Source organism: Poecilia latipinna, unplaced genomic scaffold, assembly GCF_001443285.1.
Source record: "Poecilia latipinna isolate Pla-1442-1.1 unplaced genomic scaffold, P_latipinna-1.0 Scaffold4, whole genome shotgun sequence".
Taxonomy (NCBI): Eukaryota; Metazoa; Chordata; class Actinopteri; order Cyprinodontiformes; family Poeciliidae; genus Poecilia; species Poecilia latipinna.
In genome coordinates, this window is record NW_015112620.1 from 328782 (window position 1) to 347431 (window position 18650).

The 18650-nt window shown below is 40.0% G+C and overlaps 1 protein-coding gene across 12 annotated transcripts in view; it reads right to left on the reverse strand.

The window, feature by feature from the left end:
- The window catches only part of LOC106960729 (nuclear factor 1 X-type-like), a 131557-nt gene continuing 112907 nt past the window's right edge, over positions 1 to 18650 (reverse strand). For 6 of the 12 annotated variants that reach the window (XM_015054263.1, XM_015054420.1, XM_015054027.1 and 3 more), the window contains 5 exons: positions 14061 to 14189; positions 9727 to 9893; positions 7526 to 7673; positions 4740 to 4828; positions 1 to 492 (listed from right to left, as the gene is read on the reverse strand). In XM_015054263.1, the coding sequence (XP_014909749.1) occupies positions 478 to 492; positions 4740 to 4828; positions 7526 to 7673; positions 9727 to 9893; positions 14061 to 14189 (548 nt within the window). In that variant the 3' untranslated portion in view covers positions 1 to 477. The remainder of the gene's footprint in view (positions 493 to 4739; positions 4829 to 7525; positions 7674 to 9726; positions 9894 to 14060; positions 14190 to 18650) is intronic. The other 6 variants (XM_015054656.1, XM_015054500.1, XM_015054817.1 and 3 more) reach the window with 4 other exon arrangements.

Consider the following 18650-nt stretch of genomic DNA (forward strand, 5'->3'; position numbering starts at 1 on the left):
TTTTTTTTTTTTTTTTTTTTTTTTTGGATCTCCCAGCCAATGCATGGAGTTTCATTGTGGAGACAACAAAATGTAAAAGAAATATATAATATATGTATATAAAAGAAAGATAAACAAATGTTAAATTGGTCATTTGTCAGGTTTTTACATTGTGTTTCCTTTCTGCCATTTCAAAGTGTTTGTGAGACAGTTCCTCCTCTTCCTCTTCCCTGCATTCTGAGTCTGTCCGTTCAATCTCATTGGAGCCTCCTCCATGAAAAGGGGACAAACAGTCCTATTCGAATCGTGTTGGAGTGGGAGTCCTCTTGGGGCGCTGTGGGGTTTTTCCTTTTTCTGTAGTAGTACTTTCAATAGTGTTTGGCGAGAAAGACCTTTTTAGTGTCAGCAGTTTGTTCTTTATCAGCGGTGATGCGTTTTTGTTTTTCAGATTTCCAATTTTCATGACACACGTTTAGCTGTTGCTTCAGAGAGGCCTTGTCAGAGGAACCAGGACTGTGAAGAAAAAGAAAAAGAAAAAAAAAACAGAAGACATGTTTTGCTTAAGATTTTTGCACCTTCTCGGGGCATTCATATTTCCAATCAATTAACCCAATTCAATCATTACAAGCAGCATGCAGAGAAAAGCATGGCAAGGTGTGAAAAGTTATTCATTTTGAACAGAGAACATTTCACATATATACATGGGCTTAATTATAAAATAAATTAAAAGTAAAGTGAAAAATGTTACATTCACCAAACCTCAGAGGAAATCATTGTTACAGAATTAATTTCTAACTAGATTATAAGCAAAGGAAGATGAGAAAAATCGAAAGACCAAAAAAATTTCATTTAACAACACATTTTGTTTTTAGTTATTTCTAATGTATATGTATTTTTACCACTTAGTCACCTTTCTGATTGTGTAAAATGTAATGTGAACAGATGCATAACCATTCATATTTTTGTTACTTTATCTAAGTTTTCAGACACATATACACTCATACTAAGTAAAATTCAATATGCATTGCAATGAGGCTCGTTTGTAAGATTAAAAGTATCTTTTGAAACTGATAACCTTTAAGCAGCTACTAAACATACTTTTCATTAAGCACCCTCTTCAGTATGATATGTTTTTGTTTTGTTTAATTTTTTGTCATCCTCTGTAAGACAAAAATCAACATTATTAACAGAAAAAAAGACATTGTAGTCTTTGTAATCTATAAAATATATTGCACTTAATGATTTGAGGTACTGAGATAAATAAACCTTTTTATAATATTAAAATGTATCAAACATTATTGTATTTGTATTTAAGATTGAATGTTGAATTTTATTTCTGGTGCTTTGTTTATGTACCGTATTTTTCGGACTATATGCCGCTACATTTTCCCCACGCTTTGAACCATGCGGCTTGTAGCCGGTGCGGCTTTTCTGTGGATTTTTCTTCAACCACCAGGGGGCTCTTTAGCAGAAAGTGAATCATTGGAGGTCAAAATTGGAAATCAAAGAATAACGTGCTAATTTTCATTTAGAACAAGCACATGCTAGCAGCAGGCACGGAGAAATTTCTTCAAACTTATATGATGCAGCTTTTAAATTGAGGGCCATCGATCTGGCAGTATAGGAGGGAAATAGAGCCGCTGCATGTAAGCTCAGCATGAATGAAACTACGGTTCGGTGTTGTCGTGAGACAGGTTAGTTTTACCCTAATGATAATGTGTTGTTGCAATAGTAATTCTGCTCTCTGCCCTCTGCTGGGTCCTTATGGAAAACCGAGAGCAGCGGAAATACCAGCGGCTTATAGCCCGGTGCGGCTTATATATGTACGTTTCCATTATTTATTTATTTATTTTTCTAAAAGTTTGTAGGTGCGCTCTATAGTCTGGAAAATACGGTACCTTAAAAAGCAAGTAAAAGTATTTTAGGGTTAAACTCTTTAAGCAAGGCAGAATTAATACACAGCAGGATTTTCCATCAAACCGGTTCCAGGGCTACACTGAACTGAACATTGGTTAACAGACACTGGCAATCAAAAATGCTATGCTTGTCATCTTGAAAACTCCTAAACTCCTGGTTTATTTTTTAATCTACCTAATTCAAGATAAAACATTACCAAAAGGTCAGATTGGCATAGAAATAACACTAGCCCTTCTTCTCTGCTGTAAATGTTTGCCTGACATCAGCTTGTACACAGTTATAAGTGGATTAAAGCCTGATATGGCAGGTGTACTGACAAACAGCAAGTTGTTTAAACACACTTACATTTTTCTTAATAAGTAATTTGTTTTTCAGAGATTTTTACATAAATAGTAGCTAAGCCATCACTCTGAACTATGATTGTCTACAGAAATCACAATGTAACAGGAGAACGATCAAACACTTACTGGAGGACATTTTAAGAGATTGGTTGCACCAAACTGGTGTGTTATTTAAAAGAACCAGTTAAGAAGTCAGTACAACACAGGCTCAGTTTATCATGGGAACCGCTTTGGTGAAAAAAACCCAAGTAGGCGTTTTTGTGAAATAGATGAAGCATATTTAGAACCATATATTTGAATTATCCATCAACCACTAGAGGGCGACCCTCTACTCCTTTTGCAACATTAGTCGAGCTCAGCTGTCCCATTTAGTACAAAGTTGTTTTCAATTTCATACCTTCCTCTCACAGGTTATGTCACATGGGTTACTTTTTAAAATAAAACAGTTGTGTTTTTACAAAGTTAGCAGCACTCGTGTCACTATTTAGTTTTCCACTTCGCCAACAAAGGACTGTAGCGACTCTATCATTTGCTACCAGTTTACATGTAAGGTGATCCTACTACTATGTGTGTGCACTGTGGGTCAGAGTGCTCTCAGGCTACAATGTAAAGCTTCTGTGAGCAGCTAGTCCAGAGATCGGGTTTCTCAGTCTGATAAGATGGCAGAGTAGAGGCTTTGGCACAGGCCGAGTGCTTCTGGCAGCTTGTGACATTCCACAGACTTCAGCTTAAAGAGAGCAGCTACTCACCGCACCTTCAACAGGAAACTCTCTGTTGTCCCCCCCCTCCCCACATACATAAGTAAACCTTAAGAAAGTATCAATCCTCTCAAACTTCTTCATTCCCAACACATCTGTCTGATCTTGGTGTCTGTAGATAACACCTCCTTCTGCTGGCTCCACCAAGCTTTTTCCTCTCCTCTCTCTTTTACTCCAACTCTCTCAATGTAATCCTTGGCAATGGAAAGAGACCCCCCTGCAACACTTCCACCCCCCCCTTTCAAGTCCAAGTTCAACTGCCTATGACATCATGTCTGGTTGCTGCTGGCAACCAGACAGCCAGGACGTGACTGTGGAGTGCAGCGAGCTTCAACTAACTCCTCGTTTCAACTGTCCCGTTCTTTCTTGTTTTTCATCCAGGCTTCCATATCTTCCCTTCCCCTTTCCTGCATAGCTGACGCCTGGCCACCAGAGAGCTCCTCAGACCAGCTTTTGTCTGCTCATTACTCTGACAACAGTGGGAAGGCTCTCTCCTTCTGTCTTGGCTAGTTGGCTTGCAGACCTCAAGGCGGGCTGGCAGGGCCATCGTCTGAAGCTCGCCATATGCCAGAGAACAGCAGGACAGGCAGAGACCTCTGCTACTCACACAAGCTGAGGCTGGAGCTGACCTACTAGGCTCAGCTAACTGAGAGCTGATGCTATCAGTGCCTACGTTGTTACTGTGCATAACAGAAATGTACATGAAATGGCTTAAGTGCAAATTTTTAAATGCTTTTTTTTATTGACAACAAGAGAAAACTGGCATGCTAGGGAGAAGTAAGTTCTTTATTGTAGGGCACAGAATGTGGGGCAGGATTTTTGGCTCAGCGCTAAAGTGTATCTGCATACACGTTAAATCACGTTTGGACCGTGTTTGGATGTCCCCTAAGTGCCAAAGCTGCATCTGTGGAAGAGTGGTGCAGGTGGGGGGCTTGGGAAGCAGAAGGAGCTCATGGGGAACGTGGACAGATCATGCACCGGGGGGGTGGGGGCGTGCCGACCAGAAACGCAGATCGTTTCCATGTGTGTGTAGGGAGGACGGGAGAGCTGAGTTGGCTGCAGGCAGGTGCGGTTAGCCCCTAATGAGAAAAGTTGTGTTGGTGATGGAGGAGGCCCAAGACACTACAGCCCAGTGGCAGAGCATAGCCAAAGCTGAAACCACAATGTAGTGCACTGCTGGCCTCACACGCTGCACTAACACACACTGTGGGACCTTGTAGAGATAAATCAACACTGCTGGAGCTAAAACGAACTGGCATTGCTTACTCTCACTGTGGGGAATCTACTGTGGTACAGGCACTGTAAACCAATACTGAAACTGAAGGCCTTGATACATGGGCAACACTCAATGTAGCAGAGAGAGTTTGGAGAGAAGGAAAATAGTTTTTCAGCAGAAACAGAGCGGAACAAGATGGGGAAAAAGCTAAAAAGTTAACCCTCAAAGTGCCAAAGTTTAGATTTCAGAAAACCTGTGGCAAATATTATAACTCATTATCGACTTTAGCAGGCTGCTAAAACAGATCAGCTAATTAACTATTGCCTTTATATCATGGCCTTCATTCTAAAGAACATGCCTCTTTAATCAAAGCCTGTCACTCGAAAAGGTGCATCTATGAACGGCAAAGTGCAGAGTCGGGCTTATAGTGGGTGATGAGCGAAGAGGAAGAAAAAGACACAAACAAAGAGGGAGGAGGAGGCGGTGGATATGTGGATGTTTAGTAGATGAGGGAGGCTGGCAGGGTACCTGAGTCTGCTGGGGGATATTCAGAAAGTTGTCCCGTGTTCCGATGCCGACAAACCGGTTGGGAGCTGTGGAGCCTGGCGTGGAGTATGCTACAAACAGAGAGATACAAGTGTGTACATGCTTTTACACACACGCATACACACTCAGCCTGTAATAGAGTCTGATGCTCTCATCATTGTTTTCTTTAAGACTGAATATAGAGATAATAAACCTGCTAAGGGTGTGACTGTATATTTCTGTCAAAGGAGTTTCGTGGAAAAGTCGTTAAGAGGGAAGAATGCTGATTCTTCATTGGATAGTAGTTATTTGTCCACATTGGCGGCAGGTTCCTTTTAATATATTTAAACCCACCATTTAATTGTTTTTGAAGGAGGGGCAAACAGTCTGCAAACAGACACTCCTCAGCAGCCCCCTGGCCTCAAAAATTAGAAGCCACTGGGTTTCCAGAAAACCAGTGAGAAAATAGTGTGGACGTCACATGGAGGAACACTACTCATTGATATTTATAAGTAATTCACAATTAACATAGTAAGGGCCGGATGGGGGGAGAGGGTAAGGGGCGGGGGGGGGTACCACTCAGTTAAGCCACAGGACCAAATTTAGGGCAGTTGTGCTAACAGGACTCCAACATGGTGGCTGAGAGGAACCTTTGCTGTGCTTGATCTGAACGAGTAGAGGGGATGGGGATGCGTAGGGGTGACAGTGACAGGACTGGAAACTGATGCATGTGTGAGCGTTACCATATGCATCTGTATGCATGTTTACATGTGCTTTATGATTATTATTAAGATATACAGACAAAAAAATTAAAGGGAAAGAAAAACTTTACAGTGATAACAGTCATCAGGATGAGGGGGAAAAAAAATGACGAAATGCCCCCGTATTTATTTATATAGATGTTAATATAAATAAATAGGTCTGACAGGTTAATCTGAGACTGTAGGAAGAAGCTGAAATGTAAGGAAGAGAAGAAAAAGAAGGAAAAAGGAGCCCCGGTTGCTCTGTCCAGCGCCCCCTCCTGGTGTGCCTCTCCCATGACCCGACTCTTGCACCGCACCTGTTTGGGATGGAACCAACCAGAGCCTCACCGCTCTCAGATCACACTCCTCTTACGCACTCCCCCAGCATAGCACTAATTAAACAGGTTTGATTAGATTTTCCTCTTCATGTTTACAGACATTCCTTCTTCTTGCAATGATGTGATTTTCTTGTCTAGTTTGTTCCCAATTTTTAATTGTTATGAGATTTGTGTGAAAATGGCGAGGGGATTGCTTTTGTGAAGTGGGGCATGGAGTCTTTTTGGAGTCGACGCCAACTGCCCTAATTTTGTTCCCTTAAAAATGAAAAGGAGAAAAATAAAGGAAAAATGAAACAAAGAAAGGAAAATATGAGCAAATATATATATATATATATAAATACACAAAAAAGAAAGGAAGAAAGCAAAAAAGAAATGAGATGAGGGTAGATTGTATTGCAGATGTCAGAGGGACATGCAAAGGCTGCTTTGATCAAAGGCTTGGAGCAAGAGAGGAAATAGGCTCTGCTCTCCTTTTGCAAACTACCAAACATATCCAAAAGAAAGGAGAGAAACTACACTGCCTCTTGTGGAGCAAAGAGGAAATCTAACACCAGAGAGAAAAAGAGGGAGAGAAAAGGTGGAGGAAGGAAGCAGAACTGGTTTGCAAAGGCATGGAGAGAGAAAAGACGACTGAATTTCAAAGCGTGGAGGAGTGAGCCCCTTTCAGACATGAACTGCTTTCATTAAACTGGACGGCATCTGTGCTCCCTATACAACCATTTCTGACATGCTCCTAATCAGGCTGTCTAATTTAGCATTTTGGATGCTAAAGATGGGGCAGACATGTGATGATTAAAACATTACCCCTAGTGGTGTAAAAAAAAAAATAAATACTGATTTTTACTAGATCATAAAGCTAAATTTTATTTCTGTTAGAGGACTCAGTTTCTTAGAAAAAAAGCAAGTTATTTTAATTTTAAATATTAACCTTTTTTAGCTGCTACTGTTTATTGCTGCTATAGTTTAGTCTGCAGTGCATGTAACGTTCTAATAGGCATGTCTATGGCAAAACAACATGTATTTATTTGAATGAAAGTCCCAAATCTAGTAGGCCTTCAGTATAACATCTACATATAAATAGATATATATGTACAGTTTGTGCACACAGTATCTATGTCCATCACTGTTTAGATGATCTATTATTAAAACCATGAGGTAAGAATAACATGAATGTGACCCGAATGTATGAATACATGAATTATGCCTTTTATCAGCTTGATGAAGGCATTAATGCAACAAACTCATGTCTGAAAAGGGCTGCAGAGAAGCATGACAGAGGATCTCTGGTTTGGCAAAGGCGTTGGCTTCTGGCCTGACAATGTCACTGGTTGCTGGTACACTTAGGTAGTCTACATTTGATAAGAGGAAGGCAAGCAAATCTGCAAGTTTCCTGGGGGCTGCTGGGTGTTTGAGCAGACTGCAACCTAATGGAAAACTCAAACCGCTAAAACTAACCACTGCCAGAGTAGCCATAATAGAGGTTCCAGATATTTCATACGTTTATTAAAGAATTACCAAAATAAATGGCACAAAGCGATACCACCCATAACACTGGAACTTCTATGATGGCTGCACTTGTTTGGGTCCAACAAACTTTATGTTCTAGGATGGCTACTGAATAAATTTACTGCAAATTTTGGCTTGGACAGGCTTGCATTTTTGGGGGAGACTGGGCATCTTTTGTGGAGGGGAGTGGGAAGTGACTTACACGGCGATGCGGGTGAGCTGAGTCCACCGTCAGTGGGCGTGCTGATGGTTTTAGAGTCGGGCATAGGGAGGGGCACAGGGCGCGCCACCGGGGGTGGCGGGGGCAGCAGGAAGGAGCCCGGCATTTTGCTCTGGCCACCTCCATTTGGCTGCAGATGGACCATACAGATAGGATGAGGAGGGCACACCCCAAGAATATACAGTGGACAGGGAGCCTTACACACTCACACACACACAATCCCTTGCGAAGAAGTTTCTTCACATTCTGTTGTATTTAAACTACAAAGTTCAATGAATTTTGTTAAAATTTTATGTGATGGAAGAACACAAAGTAGTACACAAGCCTGAAGGAAAATTCTATGCGGTTTTCCAGAATTGTATTTAAATAAAAATCTTAAAAGTATGATGTTTATTTATTCCTTTTACTCTGATATCCTTAAATAAACCAATGGTCTTCAGAGCTAATCTAAAATGTAAACAGAGCCAATCTATGTTATTTAATGTAGTAAATATAGCTGTTCTGTGAAGGTCTCGGAGGCCTAAACAATAGATTGGTTTGGATCAAAAGCATTTTAATAAGTTACACTGGCCAAGTCAAAGTACAAAAGTAAATCCAATTTAGATTTTTTTATAAGACTTTAAAATGACTCATCACAAATACCAATTAGATTGAACTTAAGAGATTTAGCAAGTAGAATTGGCAAAAAAAAAACTTGAAAAGCTATCCTAAAAGTATAAAAAAATATAAAATATTGACTTGGTGTTAGTATAAATGCTCAACACACTTACTAGATTGCATTGAAAATTAACAACTATGTCTAATTTTTCTAATAGGTATGCTCTACTTTGTGTTGTTGGTCTATCACATAAATCCCATTTAAATGTTTAGAAGATTTGTGGTTTGATACAAAAGGTGAAAAAGTGCAAGAATACGAAAAGGCACTGTAAAGATACCATTAAGTTGTTGAAAGTGATTGAAATACATATACAGGATTAAGTTTTGCAAATTATCAAAGTGATGAACATTATCTCACACACAGGGGAGAAAGACAGATGGTGTGATTAATTTAAGGATAGTGATGGATTGTTAGGAGAAGTTATAGTGAAATGTAGGAACTGGAAATTATAAAAAAAGGAAAATCAGCACTGTGTGCAAAGGATGTCTGTCTGGATGAGTGTCTGTGCCTTCAGTACATGTATGTTACAGATAAAATGATACATAATTTTTAGTTTGAAAAGCAATGAGAATAAATGTTTAAAGATAAAAAGACAAGGCTTGATAAGTCAATGTGAAATTCAAAAGGTCAAGTTTACAGTAAAGGTTTACAGTACTACTTTGCACTTGTGTCAGAGCATATATAACCTTCCCTCAAGGGTCAAAAAGTTAACCGTCTTGACAATAAAGCTGGGCATGCTGTTGGGCTAGCAGAGGTACCATAAACAGATTTGTGTATGCAACCCCAAAGCAGCTCCCTCTGAGCTTCCGAGAGCTTTGGCATTTAGTTTATGCCTCGTTCCAAATAAACACTTACCCGAATGTTGTGTTTCAGTAGATCGGCACAGAGGGCAGCTCTCAGATATCTAATGCTGAATTGCTTTGTTCCATTTATATTACTTGATCCCCTACCAGGCATTAAGCAACAAAATCCTCATGCACTGCCAAATAGATTGTGACAGGTGTTGTGTATCTTGAGAGAACACTGTTTCAATACAAAACAGTAAAATTGTAAAAAAAAAAAAAAAAAATGTCATATGATCATAAATATTTGTTCCTCGAGTGCACCTCTATACTTAAAGGTCACATTTGGGTTCATTCCATGGATAATTACTTCTACAAACAGTACAAATCTTAATGCTGCTACAAATCCTCAGCTGGCTTGCCCCAAGTTTGAAGCCCTGCTGCTCTACAGCTGATCAAATGCCAGTTGCCAGTTCTGGCCAAAACCTCTATTTGCACATCTGATAAACAAGATCTCTTTCAGACCAACTGCAGAAGATGTAGAATGTACTGAATCTTAGAGTCAAAGGTGATTTGGATCTTTCTCCTATTTGTTTGTGTTACTACGCTGCTCAAAATGTTCCTTTAATTCAGTAACTTGTGATTTAAATCAGTTTCCTTTGCGTGAGTTTGCGTCACAAACTACGATGCTACATAGCACAGCATTTCACAGTCAGCCCTCCAGAGAAAAAAAAATCACCTACCTGTGCACTGGGCTGTCCTGTGCCATCTGTGCACACAAACTGCACAAAATCCTTAAGTGGGTCCTGGTGATGGTAGCGTATGGTAGGATGGGTGAAGTATGGGCTGGACTGCTGGATGATAGAGGAGGAAGGGAAGTGCAGGGCTGAAGCTGAGGCACGAGGGCTCCCTAAGAAAAAAAAGGCCATATAAAGCAAAACAGAGAAAAGAGGAGGAAGAGAAAAGTAAGGAGAGGATACCAAATCAGGTTTTTATCATCAGAAACAAAACAAAGATAAGATACTCAACAAATCAGCTACTTACATTAGCATGCAGTATTGCCAGTGTGTCAATATTTAGGACAGACATATGTCCTAAATAGAGATGCACTGGTCTAAAATGTGGGGACGATTTCTTACTTTTGTACATCTTTAACCTAGCAATTTTAACACATTTCTATTTCTTTTGAAGAACTAAAGTAAGAAAAGCATTCAAAATATTTTTCCAACCTGATTGGTGGTTAATAATTGTTTTTCTTAGGAGCGATGATGAGGTCACGCCATGGGTTAAAGAGCAGTCACTTTCTAATAGGTTTTTATTAGTCATCTATAACAGGAAAATGACTATAGAGTTCACAATTTAAAAGGTCTTTAACATCTTAAAAAGCACTTAGTGTCTTTAGCTTGACTCAGTGTGTATTCCCTTGAGAAGGTAGACCTTAACTCTGAGTTTTCCCAAACGCTGCAAACATTTCCAAATCCAGCATTTTCTTGTAACATATTTTTATAGCTCAAAAGGATAAAGCAAATCAACTTCGTCTTTGTCCTCCCATTTGAAGTCTTGCTCTCTTTCACTATATCACAGCCTAAATGAAATGCAGAAACATTGCAACATCTTGTAAAAAATATGGTAGCTTAAAATGGCTAACTCACTTTTTTTCACTCAAAGCTACATCGACACAAAAGAGAACTGCTAGTGTGACCTGGCAGTGTACAGTGCATTCACTGATTGAAAATAAAAGTCACCAGTCAGAGCTTATCAAGCTGTGGATGGATTCCAACCACCTGCCTATGTCTTGGTGCATGTCTAGTTTTAACTGCATCAAGGTGCCTGCTCAACTCAAGAGGTTTCTGTGGAACTCCCATAAAGCTAGCTTATCTTTACAATCCACAGTGTCTGCTAAATTATCTTCTACTCCATCTTCATTTCCCCTTCTCTCTCTCTTGCTCTCTCTCTATTGCCCACACAAAGTAACCACAAGGGTTTACTGGAGCTTCAAACTCACTGGGTTTTTCCACTTTTGTTTTATTGCTTGTCAGTGATGTGCAATCCATCAGGAGCACATCCTTGTGTGGTTCTGCCCAGTAGGTTGAAGCTTGGGAGAGAATTTCCCCTCTGCCCCCAACCAACCACAAAACACCTCCCAGAGACATTAGTCAGCGAGTCAGCCAACCACAAAGACACGCACACACAAAAACACACACAGGTTCAAATCAAACAAAAAACTAGATTGCGCTCTCTCCGCTGTGATTCTACGGTTTTGATAAATGGCTCAGCTAACTGGAGACACAAGCAGCTATGCTGGGGAAAACCTGGAGAACTTAATGTGAATTATTCCAAGTAAGCTTGTTAACCCTTTTTGTTTGTATTGTTGATATTTTTTCCACAAGTAATCCTGTGGCCTGGATTACATTCATGACTGTTTTATTTGTGTTGCTCTGGTTTTCATGTGTTTGATTTATTTATTTATATACGCTTATTAGCGTATGTGAATGTAATTGCGGCCATGATGGCTGACTTTCTAAGCTGGTTTAATGAGGCATCAGCCGATTTGGCAACTCCCTATGCCAGTCTGAAGCCAAAATCCAGGTGTAAACTATCCAGTCCGAACCCCAGAACAGCCACTCTTACAAGACCTCCACAGCAATGACTAACAGCTTCAACACTTCCAGAGCATGCCGTGAAGCCCCGTTAAACCTTTTCACTTTCTACCCTGCCTACCCCCATCTCTCTTCATTCCTCCCTGCCATCATCCTCCAGTATGTTTGTGGCACCAAGGCCTTCGGGGGACATTCCATTTGGATGACAGCCATTTTTACACAGAAAGTCATCCATAAAAGTGTAAATTCACACAAACATGCAAGTGTGTATCGATGCGTAGGTGCGTAAATGCACTGAGGCACAATCTGTGAATACTGTGTCATTGCAGCCTATCCATATTATAAAAAGCTCCTGGCAAGCAGTTCTCTTACAGTTTTGAAGAGTGTATGAGGGTAGCTGAGTAACAAAGGAAGCAGAGATATTCCCCCAACACTTTACACACATCCCAACTCAACATTCAACCTAGTGTTTTGGATTCTTGAGGGGACCTGAGACTGCACTGTACAGATAAACAGCATGTCTTAATTGTGCATATCCTGACAAGAATGCATTTTCTAAATATACTGTAGGGAGCTCCACAAGCAAAATTCAATACGGTTTAACATGGTGGCCAATGCGTTTAAGTGACCTTTACATGGCAGCTCTGGCTTGGCTGCAGACCAACCTACCCCTCTGAGAGACAAATGGAATGGGGGGGGCAGGCACTGAGAGAAGAGGACATATTTATTTCTTTGAAAAGTGAGACCATTCCACAGGGACTTTTTGGCAAACTGGAGATGCTAGAGGGAATTCTGTTAGAGATACTATGTTTGTTACCCTTTCAGGCCAGGAAGCGAGAAGAGGACAACTTACCCTAACTACTGAAGTAATATTTTGGTAACTCTAGAAAATGTCTTCCACTGCACAATGGACCTGGTGTAGCTCACATACTGTGTAGCCTAACTACAGATACACTGAGAAACTGGCTAGTGACTGATGTTAGTTTGAAATTTAAAAAATCTCAACTTGTTCCGATTAGTGAAACTAATAATTGTAAGTGCTACTGGTATCATTGACAACAATATTGTTTTGGCATGTGCGTAGAAGTAGACCTAACATTGCTTTCAGTGTATTAAAATTGAGTCAATAATTTTAATAGATGTAGAAAGGAAACTGAGGCATGGTGGCTGTTCATTTAAGTTACAACAACAGAGAGATGGGCATGTGCTGGTTATGCTACTTTTCAAGTTTCTCGAGACTACATATAGACTTGTGTACAGTTATTGATGCCCGACTCCAATTTTTAATCTGGGTCTCCTACACAAGTTTCAAAATTCTACACTGCTTAATTCAATAGTTCAAACACTTAATATAACTTCATCTGAATTAATACACACAGTGGAAGCTTGGTACAAACACAGAAGCCAACATTAACAGTCTTCCTTATCTCAGCTCTTGGGGGTACAACCTGTCTTCACTGAGAAAAATGAACTGGACTCCTGGATTGGCTGGTTTGTAATACCAGCCTGGATATTTGAGAGGAACATTTATAATGGCAATGCTTAAAAAAACTAGGCTGTCAATGCCACCTAGAATTGTCAGGCTTAATAAAAAAAAATAAAATAAAGTCCATGTTGTCTAGAACCCCAAAATGCTTTAAAAATAGAAAGAAAGTCCTTGAAGTAAAGAAATTCCATCTTCTCCAGATTTTATATTGCTGAAAATAACTTAAAATGTCTAATCTCAAAAACCTACCATGTCTGCTGCATCAAGAAAAGGTTGAAAAACGTAAACCTACATTAGAATTGGGTAAGTATATGTAAAAAAGCAGAAAATAGGAATTCATTGGGTTTAATGTACACTGTGTAAAAGCTAGACCTTGTTATTCAGCCTTGTTGTCTCACATTTGAAACAAAGAAAGTTCCTGTTTCCACTTAAATGCCGTACAGCTCCATATGGTGAAGTGTTTACATCCATTCAAAGTCATTCCTTCAGAGCAAAAAGCTTTGTCGGTTTAAATGCATAATCCGACCTTGACAGACATTAAAACAAATCCATGGAGCAGTAAGATGAGAAGCAAATCATTCACAGAGGCATGGATGCAGCACTAGTACCATGCAATGATAATATTAAAAACACAAGCACAAAGATGGTGGTAATAATGGATGGATGGAGAAAGCCTGAAAGAGAGAGAGAGAAAGAGGAATTTATGCCAACCATTATGATTGCAGCAACAGTGAATATGTGAAACTCCACAGGCATGTTGCTTCTCTACAGTTTGTAATTGAGGAACTGGAAGGTTTTCCTTTTTTGTTAATTCACCAACCATAAGCTCAGGATTTAAATTTTCAGACGCGACTGAGGACTTCATTTTGTTTGAGTTGCAGAATGTAAATGTGGTAATCTGGAATCAAGTTTAAAACTCCCTTTCTTTCTCTCTCTTTTTCAGATTTTAAGGGGGGTGTTGGGGTTGTTGGTTTCATGGCAGGGCTCTCACCTGGTCTCACTCCTGCCAGCACAGGCAGCGGGTGGTGTGTGAACGCCATGCGGGGGGACCTCGTCTGGGAAGTCAGGGCGTTGAAATCAAACTTCCCCGGCTTCTTAAGTGAACCAGGCGAGGACAGTCCTGACGGAAAAAAAAAAAATGGGATCAAAAATAAAATTGGGGGTAAAAGGAAGAAAAAAAGAGAGGTTGTTTTAATCAAGAAAATGTTGCTCTTTTTGTTAGCTACACTGAAAAAAAAATTATCTGAATTTCATGGAGGGGGGCTTGAATAAGTATGATTTTGAATGATTTTCCTCCGGTCAGTATAATCAAGGGTATAGTCAGGGTGTTTTCAAGTGAAGCTCTGTGAAGTTATCAGTAATAGAGTCCATACCTGAACTAAAAAGTTATATCACTGTGAGTTTGTAGAAAACTGAAGTGAAATAAAAAATAAATCCTTGGATTCTCCTTGGAGAAGAGGAAAGCTAACGGCAAGTCGGATGGGTGATCCTGTTTTAGCTAATTTTAACAGTTTGTAACAATTTTATTACCCACTATCTAAACAACTACATATTCACAAGACAACAATAGGTTTGTAGCTATGTGTTTTTAAGTTGTTATTTTTGTGTTGTCCACATTGCTGCACAAGTGACAGCATGCCACCAAATCCAAAGGTTCACTGCATTGTCGGCAGACTTGGTACGGCCTGCTTGAAGCTGAACTGGCACATTAATACAGTTAGCAGGTTCTGCCAACATATTAGAATATTAATGTGGATGTTGCTCAGCTGAGAAAGCAGTAACAAACTTGTTGTAATGATCTCTTGCAATAAAACATGTTTAATACTTAGCGTAACATAGCAAAAATGAAAGATTTTCAGTTTGAGTCATGTTGAGTAGCTAAATTCCGCTAAAACAAGAGTTGCCGTCTGGCTAGGAGTTAGCTTTCCGCCGTCTCTGTTGTTTTCATAACCTTTTAAAAAACTAACTGTTGCATAGCATCTTTTTAAATACAGATAAGGAAACTCTTACTGATAACATCACAGAACCTCACTATAAAGAACCCAACCTATTCATTTATGCCAATCAAGACTACAAGTGACCAGACAATGTAAAAAAAAAAAAAAAAAAAATTGCTGAGAGCTAATATTGGAGCTATTGTTGTACAAATGAGAGAGAACGAAAGATACAGTATAGTCTTATAAAAGGGGCAAGGAAATATTTTAACAATAAGCCCAAAATATATCTTTACAGGAAAAAAAATGATTCTATCAAAACTGAATCTGGTCTTTATTTCAATGCAAAGGAACATCTGTATCTTATATAATCTCAACTCTCCCACAATATGCTTTTCAGATTTAATGTTTCTCTCTCTCTTCCAGGTGCCAATATTAGGGTTTCTCTGTCTATGAGTGCAGTTACAATGCAGCCACATTGAACTAGCAGTGGTCTGGCTTCAGCCGCGCACACAGACTGGCCGCACTATGAGACAGCTTCATTCAGAAATAGCACGTACTGTACAGTATGGACACAGCAGCTGGTGAGTGTGAAAGACAAGCAGACGGACAGAGAGAGGAGACAGAGGGAGAGAGGCGAGAAGAATGTGAGAGACATGAAAATATGTGAAGGAGCAAAAGAGCAAAGCAGAACCTGTGAAAAATGCAGCAGTGTCTTTTTTTTCTTCTATGCATTGCTCTGACAACATGTATGAAATTGAAATGTCATAAGATGTTAAATATGGTTATTATCTCTTGCGCGCACGCACTCACACACACTGAAAAGACTGCTATGTTTGACTGATGCAACAAAAGACATATTTCTTCCCCTGTAAGTTTTGTTCTAATCTTCCAAATAAGTGTGCGGTGTGATACAGATTTCTTCCTAAACTTTTTTGGACTTTTGTTTTGTAGTCTATTTCTGTGGCCCCTCCGCGTCATACAAGGCATTAAATATGATTTCTCCTCAGTTCTCCAGCTGGAGACGTGTGAAAGTCTATTGGAGTGTGGAGGCGTGTAAAACCTTCCCTCCCTGTGTGAAAGAGTTAAGTCTCAAGCAGGTGGGAGTGAATTCGTGTGAACCATTTATGTCTTTAGCAGATATTTATTCCCCCCACATCCCTCCTCACCCCACATTAGCACAAGTCTGGGGGCGTATTGTACTGTCAAAGAGATTCCAAGCATGAAAACAACCCCAATCCCACTTCTGACACCAGCAGTTAGCAATGATTGCTATGACACTGTCACACTTGAGGGAGAAAGGTGGAAATAAGAGCAGTCTGCAGAGACTGAGAGACGGAAAGACACCGCAGAACATAGCTGGGAAAAACCGACACATAAACTGGGGAAAGAAAAACTTAAGAAATAAACTGTAGTGGTTTCGCTTGAGTAGAGATGAGTAGAGATACTGTATTTGAAAGGTACAAACACAGTACCTTTCAAAAATATTTTGAAATACTATTCATATTGCCTGAGCTTTACGTTAACAGAAAGTACTGCATAATTTATGTGGAAGGAAAATATTATAAGGTCTTCAACATTGTTAACAAAAATATAAACTAATAGATCTGTGTGCAGCACTGCCACAACATGATACTGCTGACACCACGTTCCATAGCAGTCTGTTTAGGGTAATGTAAAGTTTAGTTTTCCTCCACACAAATCCCTTTATTAAGTACATTATAAATTTCACTTTGGGTTTACCTTTCCAGTCCACCTTCTTCAGTTTAGGTGGACGGCCATGCCTTGGTAGTATTGCGGTTGTGGCATACTTTCCATGTTCAGAATGGTTTTTAAGAGTTGTGTTAAAATTGTGTTAAGTGCAAAGCTTGGTTTTAAAATCTAACCCTGGTTTAAACTCCTCTACAGCTTTCTCCCTGACCCGTTTAATGTGAGTCGTGGACTTCAAGATGCTATTAGTTCACTCAAGTTGTCTTTAGAAACCTGTCAGGCCTTCGCAGAACATCTGAATTGAATGTAAAGATTAAATTACAGAAAGCCACACTCCATGCATTCAAAATCAAATTCAAAAATACTTTATTGATACCACAGGGATCTGAAAGCAGCTGATTGACAGGATGACAGTAGCTCAGGAGGTAGGGATTCTTTTTCTGGTTGCTGGTTAAAAACCTCGCTACCTGTGTCTCAGTCGTCGTGGCACCTACTGTACGGCAGCCTAGCTTCTGTCAGTCGGTCACAGGGTAGCTGTGGCTATGCTGTAGCTTACCACCATCAAAGACTGAGTGTGAATGACTGAATATAGGGTAAACTGCTACGCAAAAGCAGGCCAAATGCAGGTTATTTGATTGCTTTGGATTTTAATTCGCCTTATCAGAGTATAGAGGCCTTACTAGAAAGACACACCACATTTCTATGATTTGTATTTTGAAGTAAATTGCATCATTTTCCTTCCACTTCTCAGTAATCTGTATTGGTTCCTCAGAAAAAAATCCCCCAAAAATGCAGTGATATTTGTGGTTAAGTGACAAAATATGGGTGTGAATAATTTCACAAATCAGTGTATTTGGGAAAAAGGGCGCAAAGGGAGCCGAAAACGGAAAGTGTTTGACATTTGTGTAGGGGAACTTCTGATAGTATCAGTGAATGTTGCAGACAATATTTCTTCACAGACGGTGCAGTGGTCTGATCTGGAATTATGTTTGTGTGCCAAATTTGCACTGTTTCCTCTTCTGGCACTGCTTAATGTTTCACTGGCAACTAATCAAGCGTTCCCATGATGACCCTTCTGTCTCTTTGCACTAACAGGCCTACCACCAGATGCGCCTCTGAAGAACACACAGCCACAGACACACACATGGTTTTAAAAGACGGGGCATAATTATTACTGCAGGAAAGTTGGGGAATTCTCTCTCCAGTGATTTAAAGCACATATGTGCATTACTGGAAGTCCAGCTGTGTGCTTTTGCGAGTATGCAGCATTTACCTTAAAGGAAGGCCATCACTGTCACGAGTCTCCGGTGTCTCAGGAAAATTTCAAAATAATTTGGAATTAATCTGAAATCATGGTTGCTTCGATAGTCTCCTGTAACCTCCCCCCACCCTTCTTCGCCCCTGTAGAGCAGCTGTCTCTAGCATCCTCATGGATCCCAAGGCTACAAACACACGGAAACACCATCTGGGACTGTGCTTCAGCTGTGTCTCCTTGTGTGTGCGTGTGTGTGTGAGAGAGAGAGAGAGTGTGTGTGTGTGTGCTGGACTGGACTGGGCTGTGTATGTGCAGAAATCTATTTCTGAATCAAACTGTTGTGCGACTTATTTGTGCTAATGCATCTTGAGGAACAGTGTGTGTGGACGTGCGGACGCAAGGGGTTTTCAAGGAAATCAGGGTGAGTGATTGGTGGCACGTAGAGACATTGCAGCGCACCTGCAGGGTCCTTTAATTTGTTTGTTTGTGCTAGAGTGTGCCAGTGAGCTTGTTTGTTTATATACCTCCCACCTGTACAGGAATCCCCATGTGAAAATTGTCAATGACAGGTGGGATTGTTTAGAAAAATCAGACGCACACCACACTTTTAATCCCACATCCGCTCTGTGTTTTTTTTTTTTTTTTTGCTCTCCCTTTACAATAATCCATTGTTTTGTTTCTA